This window comes from Phoca vitulina, unplaced genomic scaffold (assembly GCF_004348235.1).
Source record: "Phoca vitulina isolate PV1807 unplaced genomic scaffold, GSC_HSeal_1.0 scaffold4, whole genome shotgun sequence".
In the NCBI taxonomy this organism is placed as follows: domain Eukaryota; kingdom Metazoa; phylum Chordata; class Mammalia; order Carnivora; family Phocidae; genus Phoca; species Phoca vitulina.
The window spans coordinates 41,667,004-41,684,840 of NW_022589707.1; the positions used below are offsets into that span (position 1 = coordinate 41,667,004).

Below are 17,837 nucleotides of genomic sequence, written 5' to 3' on the forward strand. Positions count from 1 at the left end.
GGATGCTAATTCATAGGTCATGACCTGAAGCCTGTGGATGCTGGTATGAGGGTCACAACATAAGGTCAGCTAACCTATGTGGAGTTAGGATCTGGGTTTGGGGAAAAACAGTATGGCATCTTCTAACTGGGGTTAGCAGATACCACAGAGTAATTCATATCTCTGCCAACTGATAAGTGAGAAAGTAATGACAGTTTCAATAAACCAAGTACTTCACCAGACAGACCATAGTTTCTTTTCGCATTAAATCATCAAGATCACTGTGATTTGAGGGAATGAGATGTTTTTTTTCAAATGGAAATTTTTAGCACTATTAAATAAAGAGAAGAGCAGGAAACTCTTCTTCCCCACAAATACCTACTTCTTTGTACTTGACAACCAATCCTGAACTGTGGGTTTTATCATACTGCATTTTGCTTAGTTGAATATAGAAGTAATGAATTTATGCATTCTTACTGTAACTTTTATACAATGCTCTGTTTATAGAGGAATACTAGATTACAGGTTCTGTCTTAAAAGACATACTCTGTTCCAGTGATTATTTATCAGGCTCTTGTTGTGACTTAATTACTTGTACATTAAAAAATTGTAAGCTAAGAAAGCGTGATAATGAAGTCATTGTATAATTGTATATGATTCAATAATTGGGTAGGAGCTTTGCCTTTGGTATTTTGGTTTAGGACTTGTTCAGACATGTAGATATTAAAATTATATTGCTGAGGTACAGTCTTTGTCTCTAAAGAGAATGGAAATTTGTAGTATTTGATAGAAAGTGAAAAATGAGCCTGGAATAGGAGTTCAAATACCACAGAATTCAGAGAGTCCCCATGACCATCTTTCTCTGAACAAGTCATTTGTAGTTCAATACTCCTGTATTGAGTTAACTAATCACCAAGAGTGCCTGCTTAAAAGTAAGCCTATGGATAAATTAGATATATACCTTGGAGAAATATGAGAAGCTGAGTAATTTTATGCCATTATACCCTCAAAGTATATTCAGCTTTGTTCTAAAAAGAATTATTCCTGTAATTAGGAGTAGCAAAGTTAGTACAGACTTAATAGTTACAAAGTAATTATTCAAGATACATATTTTTTTTTTTAAATAGGAAATTAGTAATTATCAGACGTCTACATTGAGTAAATTCATCTAAGTATGTTTTGAATAGTGCTGCTTTTCTTTTTCTTCTTACATTTTCTCTTTGGGGTTTTGGGTTGTCTTCATCCAAGCAGACCTGGGCAGAATTCCTTTTGGCTGTTTTCCTGCTCTTTCTCTTTTTCTCCCTGCTCTCTCACTCTCTCTCAGGTCAATAGGGGGTCACAATGAAGTAAACAGAGGATGTTTTCCTCCTTTTTACTTTTATATTCCTATTTCACCTATTTTATCTTTTTAAAATGGCAGTTAAATACCATTTTAATATCATTAATGGAAGAGAAAAGGACCAGGTGAACAATTCTTAAATAAAATGAATTAATTCAGTTATTCATTTCTAATTAGTGAATTATTAGTTTGTCTAATATACATGGATGTTTATCATCCTTCCTTACTCCCTCTGTATCTCTTCCCTCCCCTTACACTGTAGGTACTACCCCCTCATCCTAAGATTTAACAATATAGAATTTATAGTTTGATGTTTTTCAATTCTTAAAACTAGTTGAATCAATACAGTTGTTGAAACACTGAGCTGCATAGATCTTAGAGGATTTTAAAAAACGATTCCTTTTTTTTTTTTTTTTTTGGTGAGAATAATTTGAACTTGTAGAAATATTTTATCACAGTGGCTCCTAGATATTGAAGCTTGTTCATTAAGTTAATTTTCTATTTGCTGTTTATATTCATTTTCAGCTGTTGTCTGAAAACTTCCCTTTTCATTTCTTTAATTTATTAAGGATTCTTGATTATATCTCTTTCTATACTCAAGTCTAGATTCTCCATTGAGGTCTGATAAATTGTGACTTTCGAATAAATTATCAGGGGCACCTGGGTGGCTCAGTTGGTTAAGTGACTGCCTTCGGCTCAGGTCATGATCCCGGAGTCCCAGGATTGAGTCCCACATTGGGCTCCCTGCTCAGCAGGGAGTCTGCTTCTCCCTCTGACCCTCCCCCCTCTCGTGCTCTCTCTCTCACTTTCTCTCTCTCTCTCTCTCTCTCTCAAATAAATAAATAAAATCTTAAAAAAATTTATTAAAAAAAATAAATTATCAGTTGATTTTCTAAATTCCTCAGTTTTACTTGTATATAAGAAAGATTTGAATCTAAGCAACTAGAACCCATCTTGCTTAGTCTAGTCTCTGTTACTTATTTGAAATTTTGCTTATTCTATCTAGAATAGAGCGCTCCTTTTTTTAAAAAAAAATATTTAATTATTTATTTGAGAGAGTGAGAGAGAGCGCGCACTTGCATGAGAGGGGGAGGGGTCGAGGGAGAGGGGGGGAGAATCTTTTTTTTTTTTGAAGATTTTATTTATTTGGGGGGGGTGGGTGTGGGACAGAGGGAGAGAGAGAATCTCAGGCAGACTCCACGCTGAGCATGAAGTGCAACTTAGGGCTCGATCTCATGACCTTGAGATCATGACCTGAGCTAAAATTAAGAGTCAGACGCTTAACAGATTGAGCGCTACCAAGGTGCCCCAGAGAGAGCTCCTTCTTATATCCTTCAAATATTGTACATGATGGAGTAATTATCCCTAGTTTCCTCTTCTTGGTTGCAGTATAGTATAGAGTGTACTGCTGAATTAGGCTTCATGCACTAAAATTATGCTACTTTTAGAATTATTTTAGGATAGAATTATGATTATTTTAGAATTTGTTCCTGTCATATGACATGGTCATAAGTCCCTTAAATGTGACCTGAAGTCATTATTTTTCTTTAATATTTTATTTATTTGAGAGAGAGAGAGATAGCGAGAGATAGAGCACGAGCAGGGGAGAGAGGGAGAAGCAGGCTCCGTGCTGAGCAGGGAGCCCAATGCGGGGCTCAATCCCAGGACCCTGGGATCATGACCTGAGCCGAAGGCAGACACTTAACCAACTGAGCCATCCAGGTGCCCCAAAGTAATTATTTTTCTAATGAAAATATATTACTAATTGAGTAAAGACTGTTATTGACTGAGTATAAGACAGAATTTTCTAATATACATTAGGTATATGATAAAAAAGTTTTACTTGTATCTTGCCCTCATATTAGTCTTTTTTTTTACTTCAGTGTAATTTAGGTATGATTAATATCTTTATAGAATGATTCAGATAATGTGAAGGTACCTATGCATGACACATATGTCTACTGACATTCAATAAATATTATATTAGTGTGTATTTTCAGATTCAACTTCATTTATCAAGAGGATTTAAGTAAATCTTGATTTAAGTAAATCTTGATTTATAATTCAGTTTTCAAATACTTTTTGAGGAAATTATAAATTATTGAAAGAAGGACATATTAACAGACAAATATTTCAAGAGAATATTTTCAAATTTGCAAAATATTAGTGTCTATAGCTTAAAAATGTGAATATACTGTTTTCAGTTCCCTTTAGATGCCATAGCTAAAAAGCTCTCATTTTCGGGGCACCTGGGTTAAGCATCTGCCTTTGGCTCAGGTCATGATCTCAGGGTCCTGGGATCGAGTCCTGCATCGGGCTCCCTGCTCAGCGGGGAGTCTGCTTCTCCCTCTCCCTCTGTGCTCTCTCTCTCTCAAATAAATAAAATCTTGAAAAAAAATAAAAAGCTCTCATTTTCTTCTGTAAAATATTTTTCCTCTAATTAAAAAAAGTATGTAATCGATTTTCTCCTTGAGACTTCATTGATATTGTTAAATATGCATAGATTTACTTAGCAATTTCCTTTGACCTCATTTGTGTTATTAAGTTTATTAATGGACTAACATGCTTTTTTTTTGAATAGCCAGAGGTATTAGGTAAGGTAAGGTTAGGTAAGAAGGGATTCATTTTAGTTTGCTCTGATGGAATCCTTAAGAACACAGAGAAGTCAAAAGTTTGGATGATGTTTAATTTCCTTTCCTTTATCCTTTTAAATATAGTGCATGTTTGGTTGGAAGTTATCCCACCAATGAAGCTGAGCAAATAACTTGAGCTCCCTCCCTGCCCCCTGCCCATCTCTGGCCTTGTACAAATGTGTTACGTATGTCTGAAATGATGGGGCCTACTGTAGTAGAAGTATATTTCAGAGGTGGTGCTTGAGAAATGATATCCTTATGTTAAAGCTCCGCCTCATATCTGCTTGCTATTAAGCTCTCCGATTGCAGACGAGTTATGAACAGAATCTCCTTGTGGTGACCTAAATCTTTCAAAGTCTTAAGAATGAAACCACAGATTCCCTTAAGAAATGACACGTTAAATGCTTAATGCTGTCAATTTGGTTGTATGTTATTACTTGAGACATTAATTTGGACACGTGAACGGAGTAGAGAATTAGAAATTAATTTGTTTTCACTCAAGTCCTTTTTCTCAAGTTTGCCTTTCATGCTATAAAGGGGGAATGACTGTCACCTAAGTTTTAGGTATATTATTTAGTTTAACGTTTACCTGGTTGTGTTTCAGATAAGACTTGCTTGACAAAACAAGCAGTAAATTGGTTCAATCACCTTCCACCGTGGTAGAGATCATGACTGTTCAGCTGCTGGTGGGCTCCATCTCTAGGCATTCAGGAAAATGTTAATTGATGATGAACGATATAATGAGGAAGGGATAATAGTGATTTGAACTCAACTATTATAAACTTAAAAATGTTTATCAGAGAAATATGGTGCTGTGGTAAGACTCAGCTTTGATTTTTGCCATAATATTTAAGTTGCTACTGAAATTATAGGAAGGGAAGTCTTGGATCATTGTCTTTTAGACTGTTAACTTTGTATCGTTAATTAAACTTTTAAAAGTTGTGGGATAAATCAAATGGTTTTCTAGGGAAACAAGAAACAGTATTAATGAGCAACAGCCCCATAATTATCCTTGTGAGTACATAACAGGGACACATTCATGTCTTTTCTTTGCGCAATAACTTTTACAAAGAAGTATTTTTAAACTGATCATTAATTTTATGACCACAGAAATGAGATGCAAAATTTATGCTGTTGTCATTGGCACAGGCTCAAGGCACCACTGACATTATGTGTGATTGTAATAGAATGGCTGCCAACTAATGATTCTGTAGACATTTCATTTGAGCATGCTTTTCTTTTAGATGTCTGATTAGGCTGTAATGCTTTCAATTATGTCTGTAAATTGTATTGGATACGTTTACCTGATGCCCATTGTTGCTTTGGAGTTCAGTTTTCTATTACATAAACACAAGTTGAACATTTACCTTTTAATTTATAGAAGTCTTTGCAGGTATTGCTGCAAATACTCAGCCCCTGGGGAGAAAAAAAAAAAAAAAAGCTTTGCATTACTCAACAGCGACCCCTGTGTTCAGTTTAAGGTCCTTATACTACAGCTCTTCGTTGGGTTGAAAAAAAGTAATTGGGAAGGAGGAAAAGGGATGGATCACCCCTGGAACAGCAGTAAAATGAAGAAGACTATTTTGAGAAATGATGTGTCCTTTCAACTTAATGCGGGTTGAAAAGGGAATAACCCTATATAGATACCACAGAGATTAAAAAAAAAATTATTTATTTTTTTAAATTTCTGGGTTAATTCAAGGGAGCTTAAAAAAGGGGAAAAAAGGAGGGTAGGGGGAGAAAAAAAGCCAGTAGCAGTATTTAATTTATTTTGCTTTAGATAAATATAAATTATCACATTACTTATAAAAAAACATTTGAAATGAGCTGCAGTTCTTAGAATGGAAAGCTGAAGACAATTTTATTTTAATAAATAATACAAAAAGTTTTTTTTTTAAACACAGAAACCACAGAAGTCTTTAACCTGTTAGTAACCAATTTGTAGAAAATATTCTTAACTCATTAAATATTATTTTATAGCTTTAATAATGATCTTTTTGCTGTGTGCATACATATATAAATATAGATCAGTGTGTGCATGTGTGTATGTGTATATACATGGATACACACATAAGAACATATAATGGATATTATCAAAAGATAACAAATCCTGATTTTCTAAACTTTTTAACTTTTAACTTTTTTCCATGTAGAGTTAAATAGATTTAAGCCTGAATAATTATGAAATTATTCATAATATTATCCATGCCAAGTGCTAAGTTGGGGCAGTATATTTGAGGTATCCTGATATTTTTTTTTCACAGCAAAATTTATTTTATAGTTCATGATATGAAATATCCTTTGCAAATTCATGCTATAGCAATTCTTACTTTATTGAGAATATAAGGATACTCCAGCAACTAAGAGCAATTGAGAACTTTGTCATCTTTACTACTATATATTCCATGAGCTGTCATTCCATGCCTGAACATATTTTTACTAGCACTTTATGAGGTTCTCTCTTACCTCTTATTTAAAATCAGAATACTTTCCATAAGAGAAATATTGTAAGGGATCATGGAATGTTCCGAAAAGTACTTTGAACATTTTAGTCTTCTTCTTCTTCTTCTTTTTTTTTTTTTTTTTTAAGATTTTACTTATTTATTTGAAAGAGGGAGCGTGAGTGAGATGAAGGGCAGAGGGAGAAGCAGACTGCCCGCTGAGCAAGGAGGCTGATGTGGGGCTCAATCCCAGGACCCTGGGATCATGACCTGAGCGGAAGGCAGATGCTTAAGCGACTGAGCCACCCAGGCGCCCTACTTTAAACATTTTAAAAGAAAAAGAAATTAAGATCTAAGGAATGAATAGTGTTTACATGTGTTCCTTGGAATTTTATTTGGGGAAGAAACATCCCTATATGGTGCACCTGGTGGTGGATTCATCAGGGGCAGTAAAGATAGTCCTCTATCTTCTGCTCTTACTGCCTTGATGGGAGATAGCCCTATCTTTTTCAGAATAAGGATGATGGATGCTGATGAAATGCCAAAATTATAAAGAAATAGAGATGAATATTGGTTTATTTTTATTACTTTCATGGTGTTTTCAAAGGGGCTATTTCCTCTACCAAAAATATGTTGAGAAATAGGGTGCCACCCATTAAATGGATTTTAGAGGTTACAGATATTTTTTTGGAGAGGCTGGTAGCTTTAATCTGGATCTGCTCCGCAACCATGGTCTTAAAGTAATACTGTAGGTTCTTTAGGATTCCCATGGAGGTTTTCATTGTGCTTTTTGGGTAATCCCTGAGGTAGCTGGTTTTCTCTTGAATTAACAGATAATTGATACAGTATAAAGCATATAGTTTTTTGAATTTTATTGAATTTTCTTTGGATGTGGTTGAATATGGTTGAAAAATGAGTACTTATACGTACACAAGCTAGCAAATATCTGATTCACTCTTTTTTTTTTTTAATTATTCTAAATGGGTATGTGGAAAAAACCCAAACCACAAGATTTTATTGTGGGGATTAAATGACTTCAAACGAACCAACCAACCAACCTAGGATTTGGAAATCATGTAAAAACTGGCTAGAAGATTAAAAAAAAAAAGGTAACATATTACTGAATGAAAATTGAAGGTGTCAAGTTGTAAATCACTTTGAACTTAAAAGGGTTATATGAGTTTTAAAGTAATTTTTCCCATAAAGGATTCCTGCTCTTGAAAATGCAACTGAGTATTTTTAATCTACTCTAATGTAACCCTGTGATTCTTCATGAAAACATAAAATGTGCATATGGCTTTGAATTATCAATTTCTAATCATAATTTTTCAAATAATTGAGTAGGTAAATGGAATTAACTTGAATTATTTTCTCTGTTGTGCTTTCCAATTTTTTTTGTGTTATTTGTTATCATTATTTTGGTTCTGTTTCTTTTTTTGTTTGTTTTGGATACACACTCTGCTTTACCTTGCTTCTACTTTTTTTGTATTCATCTTTGTAGAGACCATCATAATTTTGGAAATTGTATCCTTTTGTATCAGAAATAAGCAGTTGTCCACTGACTTCCAGAAACTTACTTTATTTAAGTTACAGTAGATATATGTTAAAATAGGACCTGTTTTTACTCTGTTTTTCCATGACAGTGACTAGGTTTAATAGTAAAATTTACCTCTCTTGACAAAGTAACATTTTTTTTAAGATGGCTAATCTATAAAAGGCTTTTCTGTGATTCTTCTATAGGTGATGCAGAAGATGGGGAAGACTATGATGACCCTTTTGCTGGGCCTCCAGATACTGTGTCATTAGCTTCAGAAAGATATGATAAAGATGACGAAGCCCACTCTGAAGGTATGTGATATTTTGCCATCAAATATACCTCTAGATATTCCAACACAAGACAATGCAGTGTGTAGAGGTGGTGGTCTTGTCAGAAAGCTGTAAATGCAGAGGCTTCAGTTAACTTACCTTTACCAGAACACTTTAAGGAACAGAAGAGCTCTCTCTAGTGGTTTTCTTAAGTATGTAGTTCCTTCTTTTCCTAGGAAATTTCTTGACTAGAATTTTTAAGAGAGTGTTTACATCATTATATGAATATTATTAGTTTGTTGGTTAATTTAATATTATCAGATTCTTGCTTAATTTTATTGTGCTGCTGAATGGCTTCTTGTATTATTTATTTTATAAATAATGAAAAAGATTTTTGATCTCTTTTTTTAAAACTTCATATAAAATGAGTTCATAAAATATTAAATTAATTATTCTTACATTGCCTTCTCACGTTAAGACAGGTTTTCATCAAATGCTTCTTTTAATACACATTCTCATTTTCCTGATTGTCACCTAAAGATACCCCACATTATACAGTAGTATTATAATGTTTTGTATTAATTGAATGGGTAATAAAGTCGATTGTTTATCTCTTCGTAATTTTTAAAAACTTGCCAAAGTTATGAAACTTGCTTTTAGTGTAGCGTGTGCTTTCTCTGTTATAGCCAGTTGAGTGCGTCTGCATTCTAGAGACCTTATAAGGGTGAGAGATAGTTATAAATTAAGAATGTGTATCGATAAATTAGCCATGCATATTAATTCGTGGCACTCAAAGTTTCATGGAGACACAGAAATGAATAATGCCTTCTGCCACTGTATGATGATCAAACTGTGCAGTTCCATCTCTAAATACAATTGCTGAATGAAAATATGCTTCCTGCAACAGAGCACTCCACATTTTATGTTATCCAGATTATTCCCTTTGGAAACATAAATTGCTTTTATGAGGTATAAAATTATGTCTATTGCAGAACAGGGATAAGTCAAGTACATGCATAAGTGATAAACATTCTAACCACTGATTCAGAACAACACAATCTTTTTTTTTATATTCAGAACTTTGTACAATGTGTAGCAATAATAATCATATCCATTTTATGTTGAATTTTACATTTTGGCAAACATTTAATTTCTATTTTTAAAGGAAGAGATTTCTTTCTCTCGTATTCCCTATTTTTTAAAAAGATGCACATTTCTCTTCAGTTACACTTCTTATCTGAAACAGAGCATTACCCTTCCTAATCTGGTCTTCAAAAGCATTTCTACTAGAAAATGTTTTATAATTGATAAATAATATTTTCAGGCAAAACAGTGAATTATTGTTTGAGTTGAGCTGTTTTTCAGACACATTACAATGATTTGTTTTGCTTCTCTGTTAAGTGTTGGTAGATAGAAATGAGTATGTGGGTATACATATACACAGACAGAATATTTATACTCAGGAGAATATACATGCACACACACAAAATGTTCATAGAGTATATATGCTCAGAGTTTTAAAAAGATAGCATAAATAATTTGAATTATAAGGGAGCAATATGTACATTCTTCAAAAAATTGTAACCTAAGAAATCCAACAATTAAATATCTATGAGAGCTAGTGTTTTGTTAGAAAAAGTGAATTGTTCTTAAATTATAATGCATTTACATAATTATCATATTTTCTTTATTATGAGTAAATAATTTATCATGTTTGTTTTCATAACCAAATATATAGGAAATACATTAATAGCATGAAAAAGATTTATTGTTAAAAGATTACATTATCAGTATTTGAATATTATTTAATAACTTATATTTATGTATAGCATTAAGTTTTTTGTTAAATATAGGTGCATTTTCATTAGTGTTGGTGTAAGCAATTCTTAAGCAGATTGAAAATTTAACTTTTAGTATTACTCATTTTTGGTATATAAGAAATACCATATATGATAGTTTTACATTTTCTTCTAAGAATATTATAAATTAATTTTAACACTACCACTTGGATTTTTAATTTGCACTCTGAAAGTCATCTAGTCATATCAATCTCTCTCCCTTCAACATAGATTTGGTATGTGTTCTCTTTCCCTTGCCGAATAAATTTTCCTTCATTATGGGACCTCAGTCTAATGATATATTAATTATAAAAGGATAATGCATTTAACAATAAGTATAACTAAATTAGCACAGGTCACCAAAAGGCCTTTTGTCAAATCAGATTGTTGTTTTGTCCTTTTGACTTTTACCTTATGGTAGGCACTAACAAAGTATCTGAACCTTGATGGATTATAAACTCTAAACATGATATGTATTTTTCATAATGCTAATGTAATTTTCAAGGTACTGAAAAGGTCAAACCTGCACATCTTTGTGTGCATTCTAAGTCTGTCTTTTCCTTTAATATTTCTTTTTCTCTGTTCCTCTGGTTCAAAAGTTCACTCAGTTCCCAAATGGCTACCTAATTTTCCAGTTATTCCCTCAAGCCATATGTGTTTTGGTTTCTTTATGGTTTATTAGGTACTGTAGGAAAGTAGCATAAGTTATATCTTCTAATGAAATTCAAGCACACTTCAGTGATGCTTCGACTTGATTGCTGGTAGCAATTAAATCACAGCCAAGGAGAATAATGCATAATCTCACAAGGTCCAGACACCCTATAGAAATTGAAAGGGGATGAAAACAGAAAACAAAAACAAAGTCTTCAAACCCTGCCAGACACACTGTTTCCAGCCTGCCTTTTTTTTTTTTTTTTATTGGCCAACTGCCTGATTGATAGCAAAATCATAACTTGCTGCATGCTAACAGGCAGAGTTCACTTGTAGGTTATTGTGAGCTGATAAAGGGTTAGATGGAGTTTTGATTTTCGCGTTGGACCTTGGTACACCAGATTAATGGAATTTCAATGAGAGACTAGAGTAGCCACAGCTTTGTCAGAGAAACAGATGGAGATTCTATAGTCATGTCTACTCATTAATACTAGTTGCCTGAAAGGTGTGCTGCTTCTCTATACAAAAGAGTTGATATAATTGATTTTTGAGTGGTGCATTGAAAAAAAGTACCTTATTGACGACTAGAATTGTAACATAGATGGTGACAGATTTTTGTATAGCTTGTAGCATAAAAAATACTGTAGTTTGTAATTTTTTCTTCTCTCTCTTTGGAAGCACTTTTTATTTTTATTTTTTGAGGGGAAATACATTTTAAGACAATAGCAAAAAAGGAGAGAGTGACATGCTAAATTAGCTTTTAAGAAAAACAGTAAGAGCCTGTATTTTACTTATGCATGATTGCATGACTGCTGTTAGTTTCATTTTGATGTGGTAATATTTATAAAAAACCATACTTACTAGAAATTTCCTTTTATTAACTTTGTGCCTTATATTTTTTGGGGAAATTTAAAACAAATCATAATGGTTTCCAAACTAGATCACTGTTAGAAGTTTTATTGTATTGTGTGGCTGGATATTATGGAAGTGTTAATATAAATGATGCATGTCAGCAATCAGATAAAATTAGAGAAAATGAAACTCAAAACCTTAAAGAAGAATATCCCTTATTGTACATATGTTAGAATGCTTGCTTGGGCAGTAAGGTGGGAGAGGCAGGGTAGCCTTTAGACACTATATAATGACTTGGGTTTCCATTTTTCTATTCTGAAATCATTTTTCATTCATTTTCGTCATTTGTGAAAGAAGGCTTCTAACCACGTAGCATTGTGGGAAGTCCCTGAGGTAAGGTGAACGGATTCGATGAGCCTGAAGACATATATCGGCTCTACCCGTCGATGATAGGTCGAAGAATCCCAGTGGACATTTGTTACAAATCTGATTCAGTCCTAAACCATAATCACTTTGTGGATAAGAATCTGGAACCTCTAGGGTGTGAATATAGGAAGGCTAAAATGAAGCTAAAGATATAAAACAGTCATTTATTGTCGTGGTATCTTCCTAACTAAAAATTCCCAAGTATAGGTTACTGAAAACTGTAGGCATTGCAAGGACATAGGTTTATATGAAAAAAAATCTTGGTTTAGGAATGGAACTATTTTTTTAAAGCTTGGGGATTAAGGAAAAGGGCTAAGCTGTCTTGATCATAATTTATAAGAGTAAATAATGATTTTTTTTCTTTTTTGGTGTAATTTTCTTTAAGAAAATCTAGTGTATGAAAATTTGGATTCATAAAACATATAAATCACTTATTCCAAAGGATTGCTTTAAAAAAGATTATCTCTGGGATGCCTATAAATAATGAGCTCTCACAATGCATCTAAAACAAGCTTAGATATAAATCCATTGAAGTGCACACACATACATTTAATGTGTAAATTTCTACACATTGCATACCAAACTTTTGAGGAAGAGATCTTTTTGTGTAAAATTAGGTTTAGCACTAATCTTGTAAAAGCCACGCAAGAGATGCTTTAGTTTTCTCTGGGTTCCAGTAGAATATGAAACAGTGTTTAAAACCAGGGAAAAAAAGGTTCTTTAATAACTTACCGTTTAGGGTAAGGGTTTTTCTACCATAGTATCATGTGATTTTTGATACTTAAACTCATATTTTTAAATTTTATTCTGAGAATTTAGACTAGTTTGCAATTTGCACATATCTTTGTGTATATAACATACATTAGTGTTGCACTTGAGGGTTTTTGTTTTGTTTTGTTTTGTTTTTTACCTTTTTGTTACTTCAGATGCCAGTTGTTACCTTGTGTGTGTTATAACAATATAAGGAAGGTGATTACTTTAGTCCTTCTGTAATGTGTATAGCAAGTTTCAGGTATTTTGGTAGAAGTGAGGGGTTATAGTTTGAGGAAATAATAAAAAGTAGAAAACATTTTTAACGTTCAAGGTAATATATTGTGTGATTGGAAATATAAAGTACACAGATGTGAAATATTTTCATGATACAAAGGTATATATGAGTAAATAAAAACACGTAATTATTGAGAATCACCTAAGCTTTATGCCATTGAATGGGAAAATACATCAAAATAAAACAGTGAGGGCCAATAAGACTATAACAAAGTGGACTAGAACGATCAGAAAGGTAATAATAGTCAGCATTATGAAAAGTCATGCATCTTTAATACAGTAAATTAGCAGTTGTTTACAGAGTCTTTGAGGAAGGGTGCAAGATACCCTGACAGGGCGATGGGGATTTCAAAGATGACTAAGACGAAGTTCCTGTTTTCAAGAGACATGTAATCTAGATGGAAGGAGAAAACAATCACCTAAAATAAGGTGGTAATTAGCAATCTAAGTTTCTAGTAAGGCAGATTCCAAAAATAGTAACTAGTATGTGTTACGCTGTTCAGTTGGTTTGGTCTGTACCTACGCAAAAAAAACCAAACTGGTTTCATTGGTTTTCCTCTCTCATTTGTTGCCTGAAGGCAGTCATATGTTTTGGCATGATATTGAATTAACCAAAGCATAAACTTTATGCCTATATTCTGAGAGGTTGTGGAGTAAATTGTGGAGAGGAGGGTTATTTAAGTGAGTTTCGCATGGTTCCTGAAGTTTTCTGGAAAGAAAGTGGGAAAAGGTGCTGAAAAGAACATTTGGAGCAGAAGTCCAAAAACCAGTTTTTATCAGTAACTGCATATTTATAGGGGCAATGCCTTAACCCAAGGGAGTTTGGGCCCCACTCAGAGACCTTCAGGTGTCAGCACCAGGCTGGTGGTCAAGAAGTTTTTGGCTCTTGCAGAACACTGTATCTCATAAGACTTAGGCACATAACTGGCTTTTCTTCCTTGCTGTCTGAGTTTGGAGAAGTTGCAGTATATGGCTTCCTGTTTTCAGTTGTTTCTCCTGTTTGTAACCTGAGCTAAAGGGTGAATTTAGAGTTTAGAAATCTAAAAGCAAAGGTTCTTCAAGACAGTGGCCTGACAGGAGTACCTGGATGGCTTACTTGGTAGAGCATATGACTTTTTTTTTTTTTTTTTTTTAAGATTTTATTTATTTGCGAGAGAGAGAATGAGAGACAGAGAGCATGAGAGGGAGGAGGGTCAGAGGGAGAAGCAGACTCCCTGCTGAGCAGGGAGCCTGATGTGGGACTCGATCCCGGGACTCCAGGATCATGACCTGAGCCGAAGGCAGTCGCTTAACCAACTGAGCCACCCAGGCGCCCGGTAGAGCATATGACTCTTGATCTTGGGGTTGTGAGTTTGAGCCCCACATTGGGTATAGAGATAACTTAAAAATAAAATCTTAAAAAAAAAAAGACAGTGGGCTGATCAGTTTGATTTCAGAGAAAGGCATGCCAGCCTGCTCAGGATTCTAAAGGAAGCCTCCTACCTCTTCCTTCCTTCCTTAGAGGTGACTGTGCTGCTGGTCGGGGTAGCATCTTTAAGGAAGGAATACATTAATATTTATTGAGAAATTAGTCTGGCTCTGAACTAGATTCTTTCATGCATATTTTCCTTTAATCGGCTCAGAATGACCCTGTGCGGAAGACATTCTCCCTATTTTCTTGTGGAAATGGAGACTCAGTAAGGTTTTGGTCTCTTGACCAGGACATCCAACTCAAATGCCTTTAATGCTGCATGCTTTTGAAGACAGACCCAGTGGTTCTAGCTGCTTTGATTATAGTTCTTTAATGAGTGTCCCTCTTCACCATCCTGTAATTCTGTTTGTAGATTTCTGAGGCTCCTTTGGGGAAACTAGCACTTACTTTCCTTGGCGTCCTCCTGGGCTCTGGTGTCCTCTACTATGACTTCCTCACTTTAGTCTCATCTGCCTTCCACTTGCTAGGAATTACTCAAAATTTTTGATCCACGGAAGATACTCTTTCTTCATTACCAATGTTATTAAGGTTTTATTCTTTAAAAACAAACAGAATTTCAGGGCGAACTTTTAGGAGGAAAGGTTGGTGCTATCTATGTTCCTTTTCTAATAATATCAAGAGGGTGCTTTGTCCTAAAACATTTTCACAATTGATCTGCTGGAATCATTCCTTGGGGAAGAAGTATGCTCCCTGGCTACAGGTCAAAGGTAGTCCAGAAAGTGTCAGCAAATCTTACATATTCACTTAGAGTGAGTGCTAGCTTTCTAGAAGAATCTAGATGCTATAAGCAGTGGAAAAGAACTGTCCCTTTTCCTAAAAAAATTGTAGTCTAATTGTGGGTACAATACATACATATCTAATATTTGAAACTTTATCAACTTTCTTCAAATACAGAAATGTGTGGCATTGACATTAAATACCCTAGGAGGTCAGAAAAGGAAGAAACGATTGCAGACTGGTCTCAATGAGTGTTTTATGGAAAAAATTGGAGTTTGAACCAGAACTTAACAAGGATAGGTAAAGTTTTAATTAGTAAAGAATAGAGGGGAGCATGCTTTTCAGATAAGCTGAGAAAGTGGAGACAATAGGAAATGGGTCTGGAAATGAGTGTCGTTTGAGGAACTGTGCAAAGACCAACATGGCTTAGAGAGATTGAAGAGGATTGGGAGATGTGGATGGACAAGGATAGCACGTAACAAGCATTGGCTCTTGCCTCAGGTCCTAATTTGGCCACTAACCGAGTTATTCTGGCTAAGGCACTACCTTTGTGAACTTGTTTCTATTTCTTCACAGAGAATTCCATTATTTTAGGCAAGGAAGAACTTAATTATTGAGGACTTTAAATGGTGTCATAAGGAGTTGAATCAGTAAGCAAAATGAGTATCCATTTTAGGCTTTTTGAGCAAGGGAATGTTAACGATGAAAAGTATTCTAGAAGCATTTAGCTAGTGGTGGGATATAGATGGGTTGAAGGGGTTGAAAACCTTGGTCTGTGAGGTAAGAGACCATTCCATTAAGCCAGATGTGAATTGAACAGAGACTAGACGAGGATAGTGAAACTGGAAAGGAAAAGATGCATCTGAGGGAGAATGGACAGGACAAGGTAAATGGATATGTGTAGAATTTTAAAAAGAGAGAAGCCAAAGAAAATTACAAAATTCTAAATTGGATGACTGGAAGAATCAACTGAGATATGAACATCAAGAGAAGAACGGGTTAGGAGGAATTTGCAAATGTTGACGAGTTTGGGTCTGAACAGTTGAGTTCATGGTAACAGTGAACATCCAGTCTGCCTGGTAATTATCCAGATATATGGGGATAGAGCTTAAGTGAGCCTTATTTTGCCTTTCTCTTTCCAGTTTCATTCTTTTGGGGGCAGATATGGGATGAGATATACTCCAGTCACCCTAAAAACGAAGCACAGTGGTTGAGAACAGCTTCTGTGATCCTATTGTCTGGGTTAAAATACTGGCCTCATTATTCATCTCTGTGACCTCCAGCAAAGTTGTTTGACCTATCTGAGTTTCCTCATCTAAGAAACTGAGGATAGTAACACCACGCATGTCCTATGGTTGTTATGAGGATTAAGTAAGATAAACATACACAGAGCTTAGAACACTTCCTGGCCCATAGAAAGGACATGTTAGATCAAGGTATTATTGCTGTCCAGCCTATTTATCTAAGGATTGCCTTAGATAAATGTTTCTTTCTATGTTTGACACAGCTCTGTGCCTGAGGTGTTGTCTATCTTTTGTACTGTTTAACTCATATGTTTCACTGGATTTTGTAGGATTTGCAGTTGGAAGTTTTAGAGATTCATAGTAGATGATCATTTTTTTTGAATTGAGTACTCCATGTTGAAAACAGTTACTAGTTCAGTTTTTTATAATAAATGAATCATGCCTTTTCTTGGAACCATTCTACCTCTCTGTGCCTTAACTTTTCTCTATTGAGCAAATAATGAGAATATGAGAATAAAGAAATATTACACTTGGGAAAATCTTGTGGCTAAGCATCATGAGCCCATGGAAGGAGTCACTCATTTTATACATGAACTCAATAGTCAGTGACTAAAAAACTTGCAAACTTTTGAGAATATTTGAATGAATTTGAACTATATTGGAAGATTCATAAAGCTATACCTGGAAAAAAACAGTGGGGAAAAAAGTGGCCTGAAATTATTAGGAAACAAGGGTACTAATCAGTGTCTCATTATTCTCATTTCAGAGTCAAATGATATAAGGTTAAAGACCATAACAGATCCAAATAGAAAGAATAGTGCACACAACTCAGATACAAGGCTGGGAAGTCATTAAGAGCAAATAAATGCTCTGTTAATAAATAGACACAGACTGGATTAAGGCAAAAATTGTTTTTTAAATTTTTACAAAGATTAAACATGGAATACAGTCTTTGGTATCTGCTTATCAAAGTATTTTTTCAAAATTGAGAGTTGATACAGGGTCCTTGCTTCAGTACTTCAGGGAAAGTGGGATACACCTGCTGTAGATTTAAAAATAATGTAGATACTATTAAAGAAAATGTCTCTGTAAGGAAATTTTAAGAATCAACTTGAATAAATTATTTTTTTGAGGGGCTTTTTCCTACATATGAGTAGTGCCATGTAGTGCAGAATTGGGGATGAGATTGTAATAATTCCTTTATTAATCCTCCTAAAATTATGGCTTTTGGGAAGATATACAGTTATTAAGTTAAAAGGGATGACTGATTTTATAGAGTCCATCAACAGTTTGGGGGTAAAGCCTAGGATTCTTAAGGTATTCTATTTTTAAAAAAGTAATCTTAATGAGGTATAATTAACATAACCATAGAATTTACCCATTAAAGTATACA

At 34.3% G+C, this 17,837-nt stretch overlaps 1 protein-coding gene across 2 annotated transcripts in view; it reads left to right on the plus strand.

The window, feature by feature from the left end:
• Nucleotides 1-17,837, plus strand: part of SKAP2 (src kinase associated phosphoprotein 2) — a 166,018-nt gene that overhangs the window by 11,452 nt on the left and 136,729 nt on the right. For both annotated transcript variants that reach the window (XM_032401888.1, XM_032401889.1), the window contains exon 4: nt 8,133-8,240. In XM_032401888.1, coding sequence (XP_032257779.1) covers nt 8,133-8,240 — 108 coding nt within the window. The remainder of the gene's footprint in view (nt 1-8,132; nt 8,241-17,837) is intronic.